A 22,917-nucleotide genomic window follows, 5' to 3' on the forward strand; every position below is an offset into this window, starting at 1 on the left:
TGGTCCACCTAAGCTTTGGATATGCCTCAGTTTTTGGCTCATGCCATAAATTCAGCTGGCATAATGGATGAACGGTGTGGATAAGCGACACACATCATGGTGGGACCCACAAATATTTTACAGCCTTCTCGATTTTTGTGTAAAAAAAAGTAGAACGTCAAATCAAGTACAGGGAAATGTGTAGGGAAATAATCATTACCAATTTACCAGGCATTTACTAATGAACTAGAAAATCAAACACGCCCATAGAGAATGGTGAGAATGGGCCTAACAAGGCCTAAGGGAAGGTCACAATGTGGACATTTAACCATCATTGCCCATCAATGTAGACATTTAACCAAGATTGCTCCCAAGGAGTGGCCCACATAGAGCCAAACATATAGTGGGCCCATGGCCTCACACAAGGGCCTCATATACAATATAATGGGCCTCCACAAAGGCCTCATACACAACATAATGGGCCTCACACAAAGGCCTAATGTACACCATGATGGGCCTCACTTATGGGCCGCATATGCATCACGTTGGGCCTCACTCATGGGCCACATATTCATCATAATGGGCCTTATCACATCGGCCATGTATACATCACATTGGGCCTGATCATATGGGCCTCAAATACAACACATCAGGCCTCATCATATGGGCCTTATATACATCACATCGGGCCTCACTCCCAGGCCACATATACATCATATTGGGCCTCATTAAATGGGCCACAAATACATCTCATGGGCTTTATGGGGTGGCCCATAATCCAACAAAATAGATGGGCCACATGTACAACATATACCTTAAGGTGGGCCTGCAAGAGGGGCCTGAAATACATCACATTGGGGTCCATGGACTGGACAACGCTGATAAAACACGTGCATCACATGGGGGCCACGTGAATGGACGGTGTGAATATATAACACATCACAAGGTGGGCCTCGCCCGTCCAGCAAAACCGACGGATGGCTAGACATCGGATACGTCATGGCTGGACTCCACACGGCCCATCTAGATGGACGGTGTGGATATAGAATTCATACATACCCACATGTGTGGCATGTGTGGGTGGGTCCCATGTCCTAAAAGGATGGACAGTCTGGATATAACCATACCTCATGGTGGGACCACAGAACTTGCTGACGTCAATGGGCAGTAGCTACTGCTGCTTGGGACCCACAACAGATGGACGGTCCCATATAACACATGCATTGAGGTGGGTCCACACGCGTGGGGCCCACCAGGCCAGCATCAAGCTGATATTTGTGTTTCTCTTCATTTGGGCTTGTCCAGACGGACAGGCCAGCGGTCCTGCCGCTGGACAGTCCAGCAAGGTGGGCTCCGCAGTGGCCGGCATGAATATAAAATACACACATCACGGGGTCCATCAAGGTGGGCCACACGGCCCCGGAATCAGGCCGATAATTGCGTTTTCCCTCATCCATGGCTGGCCCGGAATGGACAACAAGGTGGCCCCAAAAATCTGAACGTGCAGAAAATCTAGATGGTGTGGATGTCCCATACATGTAATATTAGGTGGGCCACACACATCATCATCATCACCATAAAAAGAAAAGGGAGAGAGAGAGAGAGAGAGAGAGAGAGAGAGAGAGAGAGAGAGAGAGAGAGAGAGAGACGTGAGATGGAGGGGCCCTGCCACTATGGGCCCCTCAAATACATGCATCAATACATACATCAAGATGGGTCCTATGCATGCATGGGCCCATCATAACAAAATAAAATCTGAGGTGGGGATGCTATCCCTACCATGCAAATGAGGGGTCTAGATGATCCTTCTAAGGCATGGATTAGAATAGAAATCATCATGGTGGGGTCCATGGAGAATGGACCCACCATGGGTCATGCGTGCAAGAAGATGGGCCAAAGGCCATATCAAGGGGATCATGGAGGATCTCCACCATGGATTGGTGGGCCCTTTAAGTTCCCATGCAAATAAAAGAAAGAAATCAAAGGAAAGGATGAAATCTAGATCTAAAATGCACCCACCTTCAAATTTAGGACTTCTTCCACAAATGGCTTCCAATACTCCAAGGGGACAAGATTCAATGGTTGAGATGGTCTCTTGATGGTTGGATTGGGAAGATTAGGGAGAGGAAGTGGCTGAAATTTTTTTGGGAGTCCATGGCTTCTCTCTTGCTAGCAATGGAGGAAATGGGAAATGAAAGAGAGAGTGAGAGAGATAAGAGAGAGAGGGAGTAGCTTAGGTAGGCAATGAGTGGTTTAGGGAAGAGGTGTGGCTAGGGTCCTTATGACTTGTGTAAGAGGCATGCTCTCATGGGGAAGAGAAAGGGATCATGGGCTAGGGGCTAGGGTGGCTATAGCTAGGGTGAGGTCATCCGAATAATGCGCGGGCCACATCTTATGATCTAGAAGTCGGATTGGTGCACGAGACGTGGCGTTGGAACCGTGGTGACGGTGCGGTCGCAATGGCATAGGTCTTGGGTCAAGCCGACTCGGGTTTACAGGATGGGACTTAGGGTCGCGCGCAAATGCAATCTACGGGTCGCAGGTCGCCAGAATTCGTCCGGGAGGACCGCGGGATTCTATGAAGCGGAACGGTTACTAGGACATGGGCCTGACAATAGGTTTCCTTTTTATAGGGATCTAAACCATGCATTGTTGGACAAAGGCATGGGAATTATATCCAAAATCAGTTACTATCACCCAAATCTCATACAACGTAAGTAATAAAGCACTAAAGATTCATTCGAAAACTAAAGGGACAAAAGGTATACCTTTGCCTCAAACCTACAGAGTTATGAGGCGGCTCAAAGTCGTCATCTCCGTCTCAATTAGGGCAGTTTGAGGCCTTCATCAACATATATTTTCAAAATAAACAGAATTTTTATATTTTTAATTTTAAATAATTTTAAATTTTTTTTTGAAAAAAGCAATGCCAATTGATAGATCGGCCAACACATGAAGATGTAAATTTCCCACATCAATCAACACTCATCAGCATATTTTTTCAAAATGAATAGTTTATTTATTTATTTTATTTTTATTTTTTTTAAAATTTTAAATAATTAGAAAATTTATTTTGAAAAAGGAAAATGTGTGGCCCATCCAAAGATCGGCCAACACTCACAAATATATCAAATTACTGCACTTGTAATCTCATTATAATGGGTAAAAATGGAGGAAATTAGGATTTCCCCAATTTCCTCCATTTTCTACCACTCAAAATTTAAACTCAAAACCACGTCATTGCATGTGAATCATGCATTGACATGGATTTCTATTACTATCCATGTTAAGATTTGTAAATAAGTGCATTGTCATCGTCTTTTTCTCACCTTGGAGTTCCAGCTGTTTCCGCTCTCGAGTTGCGATTTCTCCCCCATTTCTGATATTTAGATTTCAAACAACTCAAGAGGCGTCGTTGAAACAGCCCTACGAAGAGATCCCCCAAAAAGATATGCAAAAAAGTTTGTTTTTTTTTTTTTTGTTTTTTTTTCCGATTTTCTGATTTTTCCTGATCTTCACTCGAATTGTACAGTGTTTACGCATGCTGCATCAATATCTATCATAATAATGAAGGGCAGTGGCTGATATCCTGCGGCTTTCTGTGCATCACGAGATATCCTCTGTATTATCAATAATATTCACCAATATAGAATAATTTTTACATAACACCTGTATCTATATCGCTGACCAGCGATACATATAATATCGACTGATATTATTGATAATATCAGTGACACCAAGAACACTGCTTCAGGGTGGATGTTAAAAATGGAGGTTCTATGATATTCTCCTGCTAATAATATCCGTACGAACACTTTTACATGTTATCAACGAACTTATTTTCCAGTGGGAAATTGGAGCTTTGTGGAAGATGTTTTCAAGATTTGATCCTAAAAGACCAAAACCATCCTGCGGCTCTTACCAATTATGCTGGCTTTCTCTTGTGTAAATATGGTTCAGTTATTGCAGGTATGAGGTTCTGCACTCGATTAGTTTCTTCTTCTTACTAAGCTTGTTGACTTGGTATATCTGTTGCCTGTTTCAGTTGCTTGAAAATGTTACAGCAGAGATAATCATATTGTCAATCATTCATCTTGTTATTGATGTGAACACATGGGTCTGGTATCTGATTTCTAGGATCATATTTCATTTTTATTCTGTATGATAGCATCATTACTGTATTCTAATCCCTACTTATGAAAATATCATTATCCTTTTACTAAAATAGGAAAGGAGATTTGGTGAATGTAATTTTGTATCCAAATATATAGTAATATTCATATGCAAAAAGCTAACTTTGGTTTTTGGTCTTTATACCTGGTACTTGTTAAGAATATAAGTGGGCTTTAACAATCATTTTGTGATTAAAAAGTTAACTATCACGTTCTGCACATGTATTTCTTCTATCATATTCTTTCTTGATGTTCTTCGTGATTTTTATTGGCAAGATGGATTTAAGAAACTAAAACCTTACCTATCTCATGCTTGAATGACTCTAGCCCAATACTCTACTTGGCACCAATGTTTTCCATATCGTTATCGTGTAATATATTGCACCCTTGGAATACGTATACACATCAATCATTCCACGAGATATATTAGTTGTATTGTGTAATTTTTATTATTTATTATTATTATTATTATTTTTTTCTGAGAATTGACAAAAGTTTATTCAGAAGGCTTGAGAACAAGCAAAGAATATAACACCCAAAAAGAAACAATTCATGCCCAACACTCTAGCAAAGAGGATATTTTTCTAATGATCTCCTTGGAACTAGGTTGACGATTTCTAAAATAACATCCATTTCTCACTGACGAAATAGCCTAGAACACCGCCATAATGAGAAGGTTCCATCTAGCTTTGCCGATCTTCCCCACGCCTCCTCCCTGACAAGCCCCTAAGGGCGTGTTTGATTTTACGGTGAAATGGTAAATAGCGTGTAGAAAAGTAATAATTACTTCCCCATGAATTTACAACTTACCTGACTTGACCACTTACTTTTTACACGAAAATCGAAAATATTACAAAATATCTGTCGGTCCCACTGTGATGCATTTTGCTTATCCACACCGTTCATCCATTATTCTAATTAAATTCATAGCATGAGTAAAAAATTGAGGTATATCCAATACTCAATTGGACCACGTCATACAAAAAAGGCAATCGAATACTTACCGGTGAAAACTTTGTAAGGCCACTGTTTCTTTTGGTGTGGGCCACTTGAGTGTTGGATCCATTTCATTTTTTATCTGATGCTTCAAAATATTGTAATAAAACAGATTGACGGAATGGATATATCATATACATTAATTTGCAATTCAAAAAATAAAATTACATCTTTTGAACCAATTTCACAGGCACAGAGCCCTATGAATTTACAAACGCAGTGAAATCGTAATAATTATCATTTCCCTGTATTTCCCATTTCTTTGAAAAAACAAACAGGCCCTAAAAGCTCTTCTACCAACCTTGGCATCACCCAACACATGTGGTCCAACAACAGGAAATGACTCCACACCCTCCCAACAAACTGACAATGGATAAACGGATGGTTGATGTTCTCTTCATTTGCCATACACATGAGGCAGATATTGGGGAGGATCATCTCTCTTCTTTGCAAATTATCTAAAGTTAGGATTCTCTTGCAACAAACTAACCAAACAAAAAACGACACCCGAGGAGGTGCCCCATAAAACTAGTGATGGAAAGGATGCAGGGGGGACTGTTGCCTTGGGTTAGAGAGGGGACTGTTGCCCTGGGTTAGAGACTATGTCAAACAAAGACTTGACTGAGAAGATTATGGTAGTGTTACCAGCCCACACCATGGAATCTTCCTCTTGTGACTCTATCTTAGCAGGCCTTAGGACCTTGAGCAAACCGGTAAATTCCTCTGTCTCTGTGTCCAAAAGATTCCTGCGACATGGAGGCACCCACACAATTGAGTCCCCCAAGGTCGAAAAACAATCTGTAACGGAGACAAAGCAATTGGGGGCCAATCGAGCAATTCTCGGGAACAAAGTCTGCAAAGCTTGATTATCGCACCAAATATCTATTCAAAAATGCGTGCGAAGACCATTGCCCACCAAGAAGGAAATGCCCCTGCAAACCAAGTGTTCTGTTGTTGCCATCGCTTTCCATACCGCAGAAGCTTGGTAAATGACGGAGATTTCACAAACCAGCCCCCATCCTGTGTGCCATACATGTTCACCACCACTTCCCTCCACAACTTCCCTTCCTCCACCCCAAACCTCCAACTCCATTTCCCCAACAAAACGATATTCATCTCCCCCGAAGGCTTAATTCCTACCCCGCCCTCCTTTATCGACCTGCACACCTCCCACTTTAGTAGAAAAAAACATTTTCCCCTCATTGGAACACTTCCAAAAGAAACCGCGTCTTAGTCTTTCTAACCTCACAAGCACTGTTTTCAAGCACCGAAAAAGTGACAAAAAGTAAATGGGCATGTTTGAGCACGCTGTCTTGATGAGAGTTGGCCGGCCACCCCTTGACATATGACAACATTCCCAACTAGCAAGCTTCCTATCTATTCTTTCAATCACCTTATCTCAAAGGTGGATAGCTGGCTTCCCTATGCACAAAGGTAGCTCGAGGTAGGTGGTAGGAAACGAACTGATCTTGTAGCCAAAAATCTCCGCGAAATTCTAAAGCTCTTCCTCCCCCACATGGTTGCCCAGAAGTTCCGATTTTGCCACATTGACCTTCAAGCTCTAGACTGCCTTAAAACAAACTATGAGCTTATGTATATTGTCGATAACACTTGTCTCTGCCTCACAGAATAGCAACTTATCGTCTGCATATAGAAGATGGGTAATGTCAAGCCCGTTACTAGCCACTTGGAAGCCTTGAAACATACCCGATTCCACCCCTTTACGCAACATCGTGCTATGAGCTTCGGTGATGACTGCAAAAAGGTACAATGATAACGGGTCCCCATGCCTCAGCCCTTCAAAGGATCTAAAGAAACCCTTAGGCGAGTCATTGATTAGAATAGAGTATGCCGGAGAATGAATGCAAGCCTTGATCCACCCTCTCCATTTCTGGCTGTAACCCAATCTGAAAAGCATATAATCCAAGAAGTCCCAATCTACATGATAATACGCTTTCTCCATGTCAAGCTTACACACAAACCATCTTTCTTTCTCCCTGTATCTAGCATCTATACATTCATGGGCCATCAAAGTGCTTCAGGATCTGCCTACCTGCTATAAAGGCTCCTTGATTTTAAAAAATCACCTTAGAAAGAACTTCCTTGAACCTCGATGCTAGAATCTTAGTAAGGATCTTATACGGGTCTCCAATGAGGCTGATCGGTCTAAAATCCTTCAACTGCTCGGCCCCTTCCACCTTAATCGACACAATAAAGGATGCTCCCATAGCGGATGATAACTGCCCTTGATAAAAAAACTCGGCTAGAAAGTCTATCAAATTGTTCCCAACAACATGCCAAAATTTCTGAAAGAACAAAATGGGGAACCCATCAGGGCTGGGGGCTTTGTCCCCACACATGGTCCATAATACTACACGCACCTCTTCCTCTTCAATAGGCTTCTCACGGGACGAAGTGTCTTCAACCGAGAGTTGATCGAAACAGATGTTGTCTAATTTGGGCCTCCCCCATTTATCAGCTGACAAAAGGTTTGAATAGTATGATGTAATCGCTTCAGAGATTTCATCCTTGTTCAAAGTGCGCGCCCCATCCACCACTAAATTCCCAATCCTGTCGTTTCTTGCTCGAGCACTAGTAATGTGAAAGAACTGCGTGTTCTTGTCCCCTGCTTTGAGCCATAATGCTCTGGATCTCTACCACCATTTAATCTCCTATTTAGTCTTTTGCGCAAATTTACGGGATAAGTCATTTCTTCTCTCCCTTTCCTCGTCCGACAAGGTCCTGACTTCCTCTAATAAATCTAGCGCATGAATCTGATCTGCCATTTTCTCAAACTCGGCCTCTCTATCAATCACAACCATCAAATAAATCCTAAAAATAACAAAAACATAAAGAAAGCAAGATCAGAGTCTAAGGGGCCCAAATCTAAAAGATCTGGTGGCCCGATGGCCTGATCGACAAGATCCAACGGTCGGATCGACATGAAATAGAAATCCTATGACAAAAATGATCTCCTAAGCAGCCCACATGCATCATCCCAAGGTGGGGTCTTCCTGATGCACGTCCAATACATGTGGGGTCTTCAAAATGGCTCGGCGGGCCCCATTCGGAACTCGTCTCCCATCCACAACGAAAGCTGTGCTAATGTGGGTGGTCGTCTCCGTCTCTGGTACACTTGAGTAAGTCCTCTGATGTCCTCATCAATTCCCCTCGATTGAGAAGATTTCGCCTCTGGCGAAATAGAGTTGCAGTGATGCTCGAGGAGATCCGGGTCTCGTCTCTAAATCTTTGCCTTTGTGATCCACGTATTGTTTGATTTTGGTCCGCCCTTCCACTTGACAAGGTACTCTTGGTAAACACCATGTCATATGGAACTGCTTCTTCATCTAAGATATCCTCTATCTCCTTTCTTCATCTAAGATATCATCTATCTCCTCTTTTCTCGTAGGTATAGATGGTAAATGTTGAGAAGAGGGGTCAGGTAATGGCTAGGGGTTATGGGGCAGGTTAGGGGCATCATCATCAAATTTCATATGAGGGTTAGGGGAATGTCCAGGAAACGGTACAAGATCTTCCACATTAAATGTGGAATTGATACCCATGTTAGGTGGAAGATCTATTAAGTAAGCATTCGAACCCAGTATTTTCAAGATTTTATATGGTCCAGTGTTACGGGCTTATAATTTTTTTATGGTTCTCTGTGGAAACCCTTTTGGACGTATTTTAATCATGACTTCATCACCCATAACAAACTCTTTAAACCTATGGCGTGAGTCAGCAATCATTTTATATGTTTCATTACTTGTATTGATTCTTTTTCTAATCTCCACATGCAAGTCATGCATATGTTGTGTAGATGCATGTGCAGACTCTGAAGGCCTATGGAACACAAACATGGGTATGCGATCTATAGGGGTCCTAGGCTCATCTACTTGTTTTTCCAAATCCACTTCCTCCACAGTACTCATTTGATCGTGATGAAGGTTTGGTAGAGTCAATGCATGAATGTCCCGCACGGGTGTAAGCTCATCCGGTATGCCCTCTGGAATAACAACACTGGATTCCTCCAATACCGAACTCACCTCATATGATAACTCTACACTACCCTCATGTGTAACCTCAGGTGGCTTCTCCATTATAACCTTAGGTGTGACCTCACTTGCCACGTGTGCATATAATGTCAAATCAATTTTAGTCTTTCTTTTAGACTCTTTGGCATTAACTATAGGAAGAGACTCAAGCTGGAGTTTCTTCATACCTTCAGGACCACGTTTCTTGACGTCCTCTTTCTTTTCCGAGGTGCTTTTGGGTGGGAGAGGCTTCAAGACAATCCTTTTGCCTCCATATAGAAACGAACACGTATTCGAGTAACCGAATAGTGTTGCGTCGTTGTCATACAACCAAGGCCTGCCCAAAATGATGTGGCCTATATCTATAGGCAAAACATCACACCACAATGTGCCTGTATAGGAACCAAACTAGAGGGGAATGGGACAACGCCGAGAAACCGGAATCGAAGATGCATCAACCTATGAGACTCGATAGGGCTGAGGGTTAGGAACGATTAGCATGCCTAAGCGGTCCACGGTGCAAGCAGATACCACATTGATGCAACTGCCACTATCAATGATAACCTTGCAGTTTTTGCCACCACACTTGGCATAAGTGTGGAAAATTGAATTCCTGCGCCAATCATCACTTTCTACAATTTGGCTTAAGGTGTGGCTAATAGTTACAAGTGGCACAGTCTCAACTCTTCAATTTGATTCCTGGCTTGTGATTGGACATCTTCCCCATTGTCGGGGTTCGCTTGAAGGGAGGCTTCAAGCCGATTGATACGCACATTGGTCACAGTCAATTGAGTCGCTATGGTCTTATTGTGTGCTTCAATAGCAGTCAGACGGTTGTTGATAGCATTAAGGGCATCGGCAATCTGTTCTATATTCATAGTTAAATGTAGGCCAAAACCACGTCCTGAACGAGTGGGCATACACAAGGACACTCTAAAGGAAACCCTAGGTCCTAGGACAATGTGATGACAATGATAGTACTAACCTAGAGATCACGCTAGACACACTAACCAAAAAAATTCAGCAGGTCACTATCCTCAAAACTTATGTTGAAAATTCAGCAGGATAGTAATCTGAGGGTGCCAAACTGAAAATTCAGCACAGGTGTAATTCAAAGATTACAAGCTGAAAATTCAGCAATATGATAACCTGAAATTACTATGCTGAAATTTTAGCAATGGTATAAGTGGGGATGCAAACTGAAAATTAAGCAATGAGGTACTCCAATAAAATTCAGCAATATGATCCTATATGCAATGCATACTCTACTAACCCTATATGTGACTCTAACCTAGATGCAACACAAAAACCTTATGCTAAACCTATGGTCTCTGATACTAAATTTGATGCAGGCAGTGTTCAAAGTATCGGTATCGCTACAAGTTTTGCTGGTCAGGGATACGAAAACAATATCAATATCACCAATAATATCGTTGATAACTGGAAATGCAAGGAAACATGGGAAAATCGGTTGAATTTTCAGCGAAACTTCCAGAGATGTTAAAATGTACATATTTGCATATTTAAAATAAAAAAAATTACAAAAAGAATGTATACATAACAAGTTTCCATTTAATGGGGCCTTCAAAACGTGTTTGTTGTAAGAAATCAGTTATTGTTGTAAGAAATCAATCCAACCAGAGCCTATTTAACCATCCAACCTTCCATCCAAACATCCATCGATATTACAAAATATCAACAACACATGATATTTCACCAAGAAATCATCAACAATTGGAAAGGAAATGAAAGATTGTGGTTTCAATATTGTGTATATTGCGATATCGATAATATCAAGATATTATCATTGACAAATTGAACACTACATACAACCATGTGCCCATGAAAAAAAATGAAATAAACATTTCTCTAATATATATATATATATATATTTGATGATATCAATACGTTGGTGATATTATTAAAATATCGTCAATGCACTTATGATACAAGCATTACCTAGAATTTATATAGTAAAAAATATTGGCGATACATTGGTGATATTGATGCATTGGCAATACAAGCGACACCTGTAATTTACATAGTTGAAAATATTGGTGATTACATTAGCAATATTGATACATTAGCGATACTTAGTGATAGATTGCTAATACTTTTGAATTTTTTATACTACCAGCCTTATCGGTATCCCTGAGCTGGAGATAAAGATAATATCGGAGATAATTCAAACATTGGATGTAGTACACATGATTTAATGCTAGCATGCAACGTGGAGATTATGAACGAGTCCATACCAAGTAATTAAGAGTAAATAATAGGAAATAAAATCTGATTTAACCTAAATCACATGCCCGCATGCTAATAAATCACATAAATCAATTAAAACTAGGCTCAATAGAAAGATAGAACTTCCAATTTAGCATACGCACATTCCACAATCAATGGATATATTTGTAGGCTTTATGATAAGGGTTAGGAATGTGAAAATTTGAAATTTGAAGAATTAGGGTTCATGGGAATTGAGAATTTTGGAATTAGGGTTGTTTTTTTTTTTTTTTAAAAAAAAAAAAAAAAATAGAAATTGGGGAAAATCTAAGAAAGTTAGGGATTTTAGATTTAGGGTTAGGGTTGGGAATGACAGAAAGGGGTTTTGATATAAGGATGCTGGAAAGCCGAAAGGGGCTAGGTGGGATTCCCACGTGTGGCATGGGGTGGATAGGTTTAGGTTGGTTAGGGTTTAAATTGTGGATGGGTATGAGAAAGTTGGGTTTGGTAGAAGATGGAGATATGGAATGGGAGAATGAAGAATCTAAAGAAGGGGAGAAAAGAGAAGATGGTGTGGGGATAGATGAAGACCTCGCACCTCCGTTAATGAAGATTAGCCTTGCACCAATATTCCTTTCAAATCGCATGAAAGTATCTTCAAATCTCATGAAGATGGGAGAAGAAAGCAAGTGTTTTTCTCTTTTTTTATTTATCACAAAATCTAATGGGGTTAGATCTCCACCCCCCTGTGCTTTTATTATTTAAAATTCGGAATTAACAATTCAACATAATTACAACTATGCCACTCACTGAAGTGAAGTGGCCCATTGTCCAAAATAAGAAAACTAAAACATTTATTCTCAATCTCAACCATCAAATAAATCCCAAAGATAATATAAAAAACATAAAGAAAGCAAGATCAGAGTCCAAGGGACTCAAATAAAAAAGATCTGGTGGCCCGATGGCCTGATTAACAAGATGCAACGGTCGGATAGACACGAAATAGAAATCCTATGACAAAAATGATCTCCTAAGCAGCTCACATGCATCATCCCAAGGTGGGGTCTTCCTGATGCACGTCCAATGCGTGTGGGGTCTTCAAAATGGCCCGGTGGGCCCCATATGGAACTCGTCTCCCATCTACAAAGAAAGCTGCATTAATGTGGGTGGTCGTCTCCGTCTCTGGTACACCTGAGTAGGTCCTCTAATGTCCCCATTAGGTTCAGGCGGGCCTGGCCTACAACCCACATAGATTGCCCGTGTTATAGATGCACCCATTACAGGTGCTAAGTAGAAGAGGTAAAAAGACATGGAGCAAGGGGGTTTGGGGGATATGGGGAGCACCATATCTAAGTAATTCATCTCGAGCCACATGCCAACAAATGTTGCAGCCATTCACTTCCAAAATATGATCAAGACAGTGCAGCGTGCCGAGGTAGGCATGAAACCTTCAACACCATAGGTGATCCTTGGGGTCTACCTCGATCATGAGTACGAGGAGATGCAGACTTGAGTACGTGAACTCAAGCCGAGTTGGGAGTAGTATGAATTGACGATCATGCATGGAGGTGGACAGGACCCATGAAGATGTCCATTATCAACTTCACGGTGTACTGTTGAGGGCAACCCATTTCCCCCCAGATCCACTGATGCATCCGCCAATATAAAAGATTACTCCCACATATATGGCCTTCTAAAAGGAGTGATTAGAGAGGTTGGGTCTGCGAATGTCGTCTAAGTTGTGACAGATAACGATAGTGCATTCTTCAAGGCGGGGAAGAAGCTGATGCAGTACTATCTCTATTGGACCCTGTGCGTGGCATACTGCATTGATCTGATGCTCGAGGCGATAATGTAGAGGGAGTCTGTCTGGAAGACCATCGAGGATGGGAGGAGGGTGACAAACTTCGTATACGGTCACTCGTGGTTGTTGGCTACAATGCACGAGTGTTGTTAGGGGAATGTTGTCAGATTGGTGTGACGATTCACCACAAACTTTATTGCACTCGACTTGTACATGCATTGTACAGGTCTTAGGGGTCATTTATGAGAAGTACTTAGAGTGGAATCAAAGATAGACCTAGGGTGTGAAGAGGGTTTCGAACACGGTGCTTAGTAATTTCTTTTGGGATAAAGTTCTGGTCGTTTCCATGCTACATCTGATCTACAGGGTCCTACGGGTTGTAGATAATGAGATGTGTCCTTCAATGGGGTCAATGTTTGAGCTCATGAGAGTTATGAGGAAGGGATACGGGCTGCAATCCCCAATTCACATTAGTGGGTGCTCAATATCATCGATGCCAGACGGACTACGACCCTCAAGCATCTACTCCACTAGGCTAGTAAGTTTGTTTCGTTTACCTTTATTTTTTATCACTTGCACTTGCACATTTAAGTATCACTTTTGTTTTCATGTTAATGCAATCGAGTAAATACTATTTGGGATTCAATGTACTACCTGGACCCCAAGTTTCATTACAAACGTTGGCTTTAGGAGGATAACGATTTGACTATAGCTGTCCACGAGGTGTTTGAAAGGTTATTCCTTGACTCGACGATGAAACCATTATTTGGTAACCAGCAATGCAATTTGAGCAAATTTTGATAATGGTAATTGGCGAAATAAATTTTCTTTCTTATAGCCTTTAGAAATATGGGTGACTAAAAATGGTGACTTGTGAATCCGTGTTTACAGCTGTCACGGTTTAAGAATGCTAAGGGTGCATTCTCACCCACACCAATAAGTGCATTAAGAGAAATAACGATGCCGTGTGAGTATAAATTTTAATTTATTTACTTAAGTAGTATGGTATATAATTAGATAGTTGCATTCCCTGTTTAAATTTTAAACTAAAACAAGCTTCTCATGGATATGTAGGTGACTGGTGGGCGATGTACTGAGGCGACACACCCGCATTGCAATTATTGGCATCTGTGTTCTCGCCCAGATTGGTATCTTCTTCACCATGTGAGAGGAATTGGAGCATGTGGTCACTAATACAGACCAATAAGAGGAACAAGCTGACATATGAGTAGCTCGTTTCTGCCTTTATAATATGAAGTTGAAAGAGAAGTAGCTACAATTGGAGCGAGACATGGATGCAAATCATGACCCGCACGATCTATTGTCGATAGATACCATGGCATAGTTCATTGACGATGCTGAGGACCCACTTTATGAGTGGGTCAAGTCAGCCGATGTAGATGATGCAGAGGGAGGCCCTTCTCCATAGGTAGCCAAGGGAGCAATGTCTTTTGGTATTGACATCAACCAGGTAATAAGCAAGTAGAGGATAGATGCAGACTCCTTCGATGCGATGATGAGTCCAACACATCCTTATGAGGGTTGGGAGGCATCTTCACAACTCTCTCCTTGTCGTCAAGCCATAGTGAGTGATGATGATGAGAACCAACCCCCACTTGAAATTGGTTGTGAGGACGACGATGATAGCGACGATGAGGGAGGGGATGGAGGTATCGGCACCAGTGTACGTGGTATTAGTGGGGGTGGAGGCAGAAGTGATGGGGGGTACACAATGGGTCAGAGCTAACAATCTGTTGGCCAGTTCACCGATGAGCAGTACCTTGACCATGCCACTTAGGATGACGACCATGGATTTCGTACACCATTCTCAGTGAGAGCATCACAGCCCACACATCATTTTGAGCGTCATTTGAAGAAGAAAGAAGGACACGCACTACAGATGCTCTTACGTGTAGCTTGTCATCTATGGACATTAGTTTAGAGTAGGGGAGCTCCACCTTTGTCCCACCTTATGTGCATAGGGGATATCACGGGTATGGGTATGGTGGCTCCGACATTCAGTCATACTCATCCACTCATGGATATGGGCAGCTAGTTGATAGCTCTTTGAGTATTGGCCCTTTGACAAGAGGATATTTGCGGTACTTGTATGATTGGCAACACTACTATCCGGAAGTTGGTGGACTTGATTTGTTCTCTCAAGACCCTACTTAGCCAATGCTGTCGATGTACGTCACACGATACGCAAGTCTGGGTGTAATCATACAGTTCAGGGAAGAAGAGTATCAAAGAAACATAAGAGAGTTCCTTCATTGGTATGAGTAGAGGATGACTTGGCAACAATCTTGCCAACATGTTAAGCGGTATTACTACGTTAGATTGCATAAGGATTCAGGTGACGACTACAAGCCACCTCGTCACTCCATGTGGGGATGAGGGATGGCTAGATAGTGTTTTTTATTTTTTACTTTTACATGTCTCAATTATTGTATGGTAGCTACATTTTATTATATAAACTCATTTTGGTTACTATTGGAATGATTTCTGACAATAACAAATGCTTTTAGGCCCCCATTAAATGGAAACTTATTATGTATGTATTCTTTTTGTAATTTTTTTTTAATTATTATTATTTTAATTCCTAAATATGTAAATATGTGTATTTAGGCATCTCCTGAAGTTTCATTGAAAAATTCCATCGTTTCCCTCTTGTTTCCCTTGCATTTCAAGGTATCAGTGATATTATCGGTGATAACGATATTGTTTCTTTATCCTCGGCCAATGTCGATAACGACATTGTTTCTTTATCCCTGGCCAGCGAAACTTGTAGTGATACCAACAACTTGAACAATGCTACTGAGTACTCATTAGTCATTACCTCACCAATACGATGTATCATCTAGCGATTAGCATCTTCATTCAGTAAGGAAGGTTCACAGATATATATACATAGGTTCACAAAATATAATTATCTAACTACCAAGTACTCTTTAGTCATTACCTTGTCAATGTCAGTGTTCGAAATATCAGTTTCGTGTTACGTATTGCACCCTTGGGATACAAATACGCATCAGTTATCGCACGGGATATATCATTTTTATTAGGTAATTTATTGCACTTTTTGGGAAACTTCGGGAAACATTGGGAAAATTGTTGATTTTTTTAATGAAACTTCAGGGATTGTTAAAAAAGATCGTAATACACGCTTTTAAATCATGACATTTCCAAAAAGAAGTGCACATAATAGGTTTCCTTTGTATAGGGTCCTAAGCTATACGCTGTCTAATTGAACTAATGCAACTATATTCAAATTGAATGCGTAACATTTGGATTTTATGTGATGACCATTTCATCAAACACTCCTGAATACTTCGAATCTAGTCTCAATTGAAAGCTGGTTGAAGGGAAATTATTATTTTTTTAAAAATTATTTTTAATTAAAAAATGATTTTTATTTTTTGAAAATTGACAAGGACTTGACAAATCAGTAAATCAGCCCTCATAAATGCTTCATTTCATGTTTGGAGTGCAACATTGCAAGCAATTTGATAGAAATTGGAGAAAATTTGAAAATTTTCCAAAATTTCCCAAATCGGACCACTTACACTCAAATTTCTACATTAGAGCGTATGTGTGGACGCTGGATTCTGGGTGGGGGGATCGGCTTGCTTTCCATCGGTTGCCTCGCTTGAGGGCTTTTTTGGGGGTTAAGAGGGTGTTACGTTAGAGCAAAGTTGCCACTACCAATTACTTCGATCTTATAGTCGATTACACCCTGTAGAAACGCTTAGGATTGAGAATCCGAATATCCTTAACCCTAAGGTGACAGTTGAGTTTGCTTTCCAGAGATTCTGAGTAAGGGAACACGGTTACAGAGGGGGATGGTGTTAAGCACCCCCTCCGCCCGTATAGATGTACGGTCTTTACTTCACAAGATCTGACTAATTTCTGAGAAATATGGTTAATTCTCACACACAAACGGTAACCGTTGTTATCATTATGTATCGGCCGTAACCTAATTGATTTTACACACCTTGGGATGGATGCCGGCAAATGAATAAGAGACTAGGGATGACAGAATCACAAATGAGGCCATGCCAAATACCTAAAGAGTAGCCCCATTTGGAAATAAAATTATGGAGAGCCGATTGAGATGGTTTAACCATGTGGCATAAGACCTGGAGACTAACCCAATAAATAGGGAACTTTGATTAGGGTTGAAGGGCCTTAAAGGAGGATGTGGGGAAGACCTAAATGGAGTTGGATCATGGTTGTGAGAAGGATTATGGCCTTTTCTCTTACCTGAAGTAAGGCCTAAGGAATAATTGGCTAAAATGGACTGGTAAAACTGATCGCAAATAGTTGGGAGAAGGCTATGATGATGATGGTTTTAGTCATATTTTCAAAATCATTTCTTTGCCCGTTGATGGTCTTCTTTGGTGTGGTCTATAGGGTGATAGAAACTTGAGTCAGGTGGCATGACCAATGTTTTAAATATCGTTATTGTGTAATGTATCGCACCCTTGGGATATGGATACATATCAGTAATCGCATGGGATATATCGGTTGTATCGCGTAATTTATCGTTGATGTTGGGAACCATGGGAACATTGGGAAATTGGTCGAATTTTTCAATGAAACTTCAGGGATAATTGAAAAAGACATCAATACACATTTAGAAATCAAAACATTACAAAAAAAAGTGCACATAATAGGGGTTTTCTTTGTATGGGGTCCTAATATATGTGCTTTCCAACTGAACTTATGCAAATATATTCAAAGTCTATTCATATAATTTATAAACGTAAGAAGCCATGTATGGAAACCCAAGCAATACATTCAAAAGCAAATGAAGAATCACTAGATGAGGTTACATACATGTTTAATTTTGTGTTTGGATACAAAGATAGCAACTGAATTTGCAAGAAATTGAGAAATTTAGATTTTTCTCAATTTTCCGCAACTTGACCCATCTCCCCAAAATCTCGAAATCGAAGTTCCAATGAATTTTTTTTTTTTTTTTTTTAATGGAAAATATGAATAATCATAGATTTGTAACCATTTGACATTGGTTTAATGTGATTTACAGCAAAAACATGGATCAAAAATTGAAAATGCTCACCGGATCAAATAGGTGAGATATATCGACACTACTTGTGCGTTTCGTATTGCACAAGTGGTATACAAGATATATCGTGGGATATATTGGCTGATATCGTCGATATTTAAAACACTAGGCATGACTAGTTCAAGAGCAGAAACCAACTATGACTTCTCCTCTTTTAACCATTTCTGTAAAATGACACGGATGCAGTTACTATTGATCTAAATAAAAGAAAATTGATATTGGACTAATGTTGTTGCAACATCTTGTTGTAACTGGTACTCATTATTGTTTACTAGGTAACACCATGGAAACCTTTTCATTGAATTCAAAGTTGGAAACTTCTTAGATGTACTTGGTTCTATATGTCAGATGACCTAAGCAATTACTTGAGCCTCGATACCACCTTCCAAAAGGGCATACATGACACCAGAATAACATAAGAAAGAAACCAGTAATGATACTTCTTTACTAGGAAACACTTGGAAAAAAGCTCATTCTTTGCTCTCTGTTCAGAAAAACAAAACGGTGTTAATTAAAGGTTCTAGTGATGGTATGAGTAAGCATAAGTTGTATACTTGGGTTGTTTTCCATTAAGTTTTTCGGGAGCTGATTATGGGATATGGCCCATTTCAGCTTTCAAGGAGTCTATATTTATCTCATTGTCTTACATCTGCAGGTGCTGGGGCAAATTCTGGTGAAGGGGCTTCTGCAAGTCAAGTTGTAGCTGCGAATGTTGCAAAGGAATGTTTGGCAGCCGCTGCTAAAGCAGATCCCAAAGCTGGACGCATCTGGGTAAATCTTGCTAATGCATATGACTTGGCTGGCGATCCTAGAAGTGCTGGCAAGTGCTTGGAGCAGGTGCCACTTCCTCTTTGTTGAGTTTTACTGCCCATTGTCTTCGTTGGCATTTTGTAGTTCTTGTGGTTTCTTGCATCTTTTATGGACATAATTTCCATGATGATCTCTGCTCCTAAATTCGCTGATGAAACAGTAGGAATAAAATAAAGTGTACATTGCTTCTAATTATCACATCAGAGAAGCAATGTGAAGCATGTTAAAATTTGAGAATGACCAAAAAAGCTCCTTTATTAATTACTTAATTATTTATTTTTATCAATTGTATGCATGCACATTGAAATGAAAATGATTATTCTGCTTTCATGAAATAAGAGAAATAAACCAGAAATACAGGAAAGTCCTTTTGTTATTTGTAAACTATAATTTGATTCAGGGGACATTAACAAGATTAATATGATTAGTTTTTGGATAAGTAATTCATTTATGCCATCGGTTCAATGCCAATGTCAGTTTCTTTTAATGATGGATTTGCTGATGAGAATTCAGGGACCACTCCAAATATAGGGGTGTAGTGTGATATCATTAATTGTTAGTTTCGAAGATTCTCGTGTTATTATTCTCTGATAGACTTTTTCACCTATAGAGAAGGGCTGTTCTATACAAGCATTTTGCTGGGGAATGACTTATTTGGCACCCAAGGCTGTCGTGGAAGATTCTAGGAATCGCTGTAGATAAACTCTTAGTGGCTGGATTAGGTATCTCATCAAGAACATCTAGAATCAGTTCCTGTTGAGCTGTGAGAACATTAATAGTGTAGGAAGACTACTTCACCGTGTTCTCCTTAATGTTCTCCACAGTCAAAATCTTCTGTGTGGAGTAACATCCTAGACCTTGCCAAGGTTGTTTGGGTCATGCCTTGTTCTATTGAGGACCTCTTGCTCGCTTGGCACGGCGAGGATGGGGGAAAGCTAGGGAGGAAGAAATGGTGGTTTCTGTTGTTAGTGTTGCTATGGTCCATTTGGGCTGAGTGGAATGATCGTTGCTTCTGCAACAAAAGAAATTCAGAGGCAGGGGTATTCCTGAGGGTTACACAGTTTCTGAGAGACTGGGCTCGTTGTCTTTTTTGTGTTTTCTTTTTTTCTAATTAATAAAATTTCACCTTTAAAATAAGTAAATAAATCTTCTTCCTCAGTTTCACCAGAGGAACGGTTTTCTCTTTCTTTAAGAGCAATATTGTGTTCATCTTGGTTAATGATTTCATTGACTTTTGTTTAAGAAGCTTTCATAAATCACTCGTTGGCATAATGACCTTTCCTTTTGCATTTAAACTAGGTTGGGACTTCTAATTTTTGCTTTCCTAGTTTCTTTCTTAATGGTTTACGCTTTTGATAGTGTTTATCTTTAGGTTTTTGGGAAAATTTGTTGCGGCTATCTCCTATGCATCTTTTTTATTTTGCTTTCGAAGAATTTGGTCAGGGTTCATAACCAAATTGGTATAAAAAATTTCCTAATTTTTGTCGTCCAATTTTCTTCTGCTTATTTAGCTTACTAAGTCTAATATCATTACCGAGAGAAAGACGTATGATATTAATTTTTTGTGTAAGCTCCCCTTAAGTATATCTCGCATAGTTTAGAAGGCCATTATTTTGTTCTTTGAGAGCATTTTTAACCTTCTTGGCAAACAAAGGTGGGAATCCAGAAAGAAAATTTTCTTTCCAGAAGTCTGCTGACGGATCATCTAAGAGAAAAACCTTTGTTAGGAATACATCTTTTACCATCAGAAGTCTGAAAGTGTTTTACAATGGAGATTGATTAATTCCTCTCGAGTTTCAACTCCTATATCTTCAAAGGTGCCTATAAAATGGCTGATGATATTCACTGTTAGAGTATAGATCTGATCAGGAATATGCTCCCCTTGAGGTTAAGAAGAGGCATTCCTTGTCTCTCTCGTTTAATAGCTGTTTTAATTGCAGTGCGTTAGTCTTCATTAAGATAATAATCCCACCAACCACACACACAATTGACCTGTAAATCCTAAAATGAGGAGAGTTTATTCTTGAGAACTCCCGGCAGACATACATGCATTGGCATATAAAAACATGTTTTGACAAGTTTCTACAATTTGGTACTCTGCCAGACCATCTATGTTCCTATGCATCTTTGAATCGATAGATCAGCTGCTCGTGATATTTAAAAAAAATGGGGCCCCAAGTACTTATTTTAGGCAAGAAAATGGGAAATTTTTTATTTTTTTATTTTTTTATTTTTTTATTTTTTATTATAGATTTCCCCAATTTCCCCAAATATTTCATTTGGATCTTATAATCTCTCGATTTTTCACCCAAATCCATGTCAATGCATGAGAATCATGCATAAATATGGATTGGAAGTGAAGCCCATGAGAGAATCGAAAAAAACCTATTATATTGTAATATTTCATACTTAATTCCAGTCCACCGAGGTTTTGATCCACGATTTCTGATATAAATGGCAGATTTGAACAACAGTGAATGAAGCCAAGATGCGAAAATCCACCCCCAAATACAGATCTGGAAGGAAAACGGGAATTTTTTTTTTTTTCCTGAATTTTCTGTCAAAATATGCATGCTCGCTGTCTCGTGGAGGTTATCGACTTGTATCGGCATTGCTGACAATATCGCTGATACAATCTATACTTCGATACCATGGTGATACCTGGCGATATATTGACAATACTTGGAATTTCTGAACTTACCAGTTTTATCAGTACCTATAATATTGGCGATATTATCGATAATACTGTCGATACTCTGAACATTGTTTCCATGACGCTGGCATCGATAAAGATACTTAAAATACTGGTTTGGATAGGATTGACTGAGTTGGTTTGGTGTGGATACTCAATGCTCTGAAATGATGAATAATGCTATCATAGGTACTGCATGCATAATGTTATATCATACGACTCCTGGATAAATAGAAATATAAATTTCTAGATTCTAATTATGAAGTTAAATTACAACTTCATCAGTAGTGAATGTGTGGAATCATAACTTTGTGCTGCTGAAATAGCCTAGATCACAATTGACCCATTATACTGGTTGTGATTTAGATTTTTTTTTTTTTTTTTTTTTTTTTTAAATGTAGGGAGTTAAGCAATCTAGGTGAAACATTTGCTATTCTTCTTTACTTTAACCCCATAATGGGAAGGTATTGCGCTAAAAAGGCTGCCCAGAAATAAACAAATGAATAATGGACAATAACAAATTTAACTTTCAAATAGGGAAAACTTGGTTGCATGATATGAGTTATTGGCTTTGTTGTTGTCTTTTCAATAAATTGGAGTAGTTGCTCTATAATGTGCTTGTTGTTTTTCAGGCAGCAAGACTGGAGCCCAATCGCCTGTCTACTAGATATGCCATTGCTCTTCATCGAATTAAAGAGGCAGAAAGGTCTCAAGAACCTACTGAACAACTTTGCTGGGCTGCAAATGAAATGGCTTCAATACTTAGAGAAGGTGATCCGACGATGATTGAGCTTCGTGTAGCATGGGCAGGGTTAGCCATGGTTCACAGGGCACAACATGAAATTGCATCAGCTTTTGCAGATGGACACAAGGATTTGAGAGAGGTGAAAGAGCGAGCTCTTTACACTCTAAAGCAGGTGATGCATATATACTCCTATTGTACTTTTTCATAAAGTAAATATCCTTTATTGTTTATACTTTATACATAAGTTTCAGTTTTCTTGACTATCAAAATTCCCTCTTTTAATGGATATCTGATACCATCGTGGGTGGTTTCGTATGGAACTTGTAGATTCATAAAATGAATAGAAAAGGAGGAAATAGAGAAGAAACTAAGA

At 39.8% G+C, this 22,917-nt stretch overlaps 1 protein-coding gene across 3 annotated transcripts in view; it reads left to right on the forward strand.

Annotated features, from left to right (window-relative positions):
• LOC131246191 (probable UDP-N-acetylglucosamine--peptide N-acetylglucosaminyltransferase SEC) overlaps positions 1-22,917 on the forward strand; it is a 70,064-nt gene that overhangs the window by 18,452 nt on the left and 28,695 nt on the right. For all 3 annotated transcript variants that reach the window (XM_058246100.1, XM_058246098.1, XM_058246099.1), the window contains 3 exons: positions 3,827-3,948; positions 18,953-19,134; positions 22,432-22,716. In XM_058246100.1, coding sequence (XP_058102083.1) covers positions 3,827-3,948; positions 18,953-19,134; positions 22,432-22,716 — 589 coding nt within the window. The remainder of the gene's footprint in view (positions 1-3,826; positions 3,949-18,952; positions 19,135-22,431; positions 22,717-22,917) is intronic.

Source organism: Magnolia sinica, chromosome 5 (assembly GCF_029962835.1).
Source record: "Magnolia sinica isolate HGM2019 chromosome 5, MsV1, whole genome shotgun sequence".
In the NCBI taxonomy this organism is placed as follows: Eukaryota; Viridiplantae; Streptophyta; class Magnoliopsida; order Magnoliales; family Magnoliaceae; genus Magnolia; species Magnolia sinica.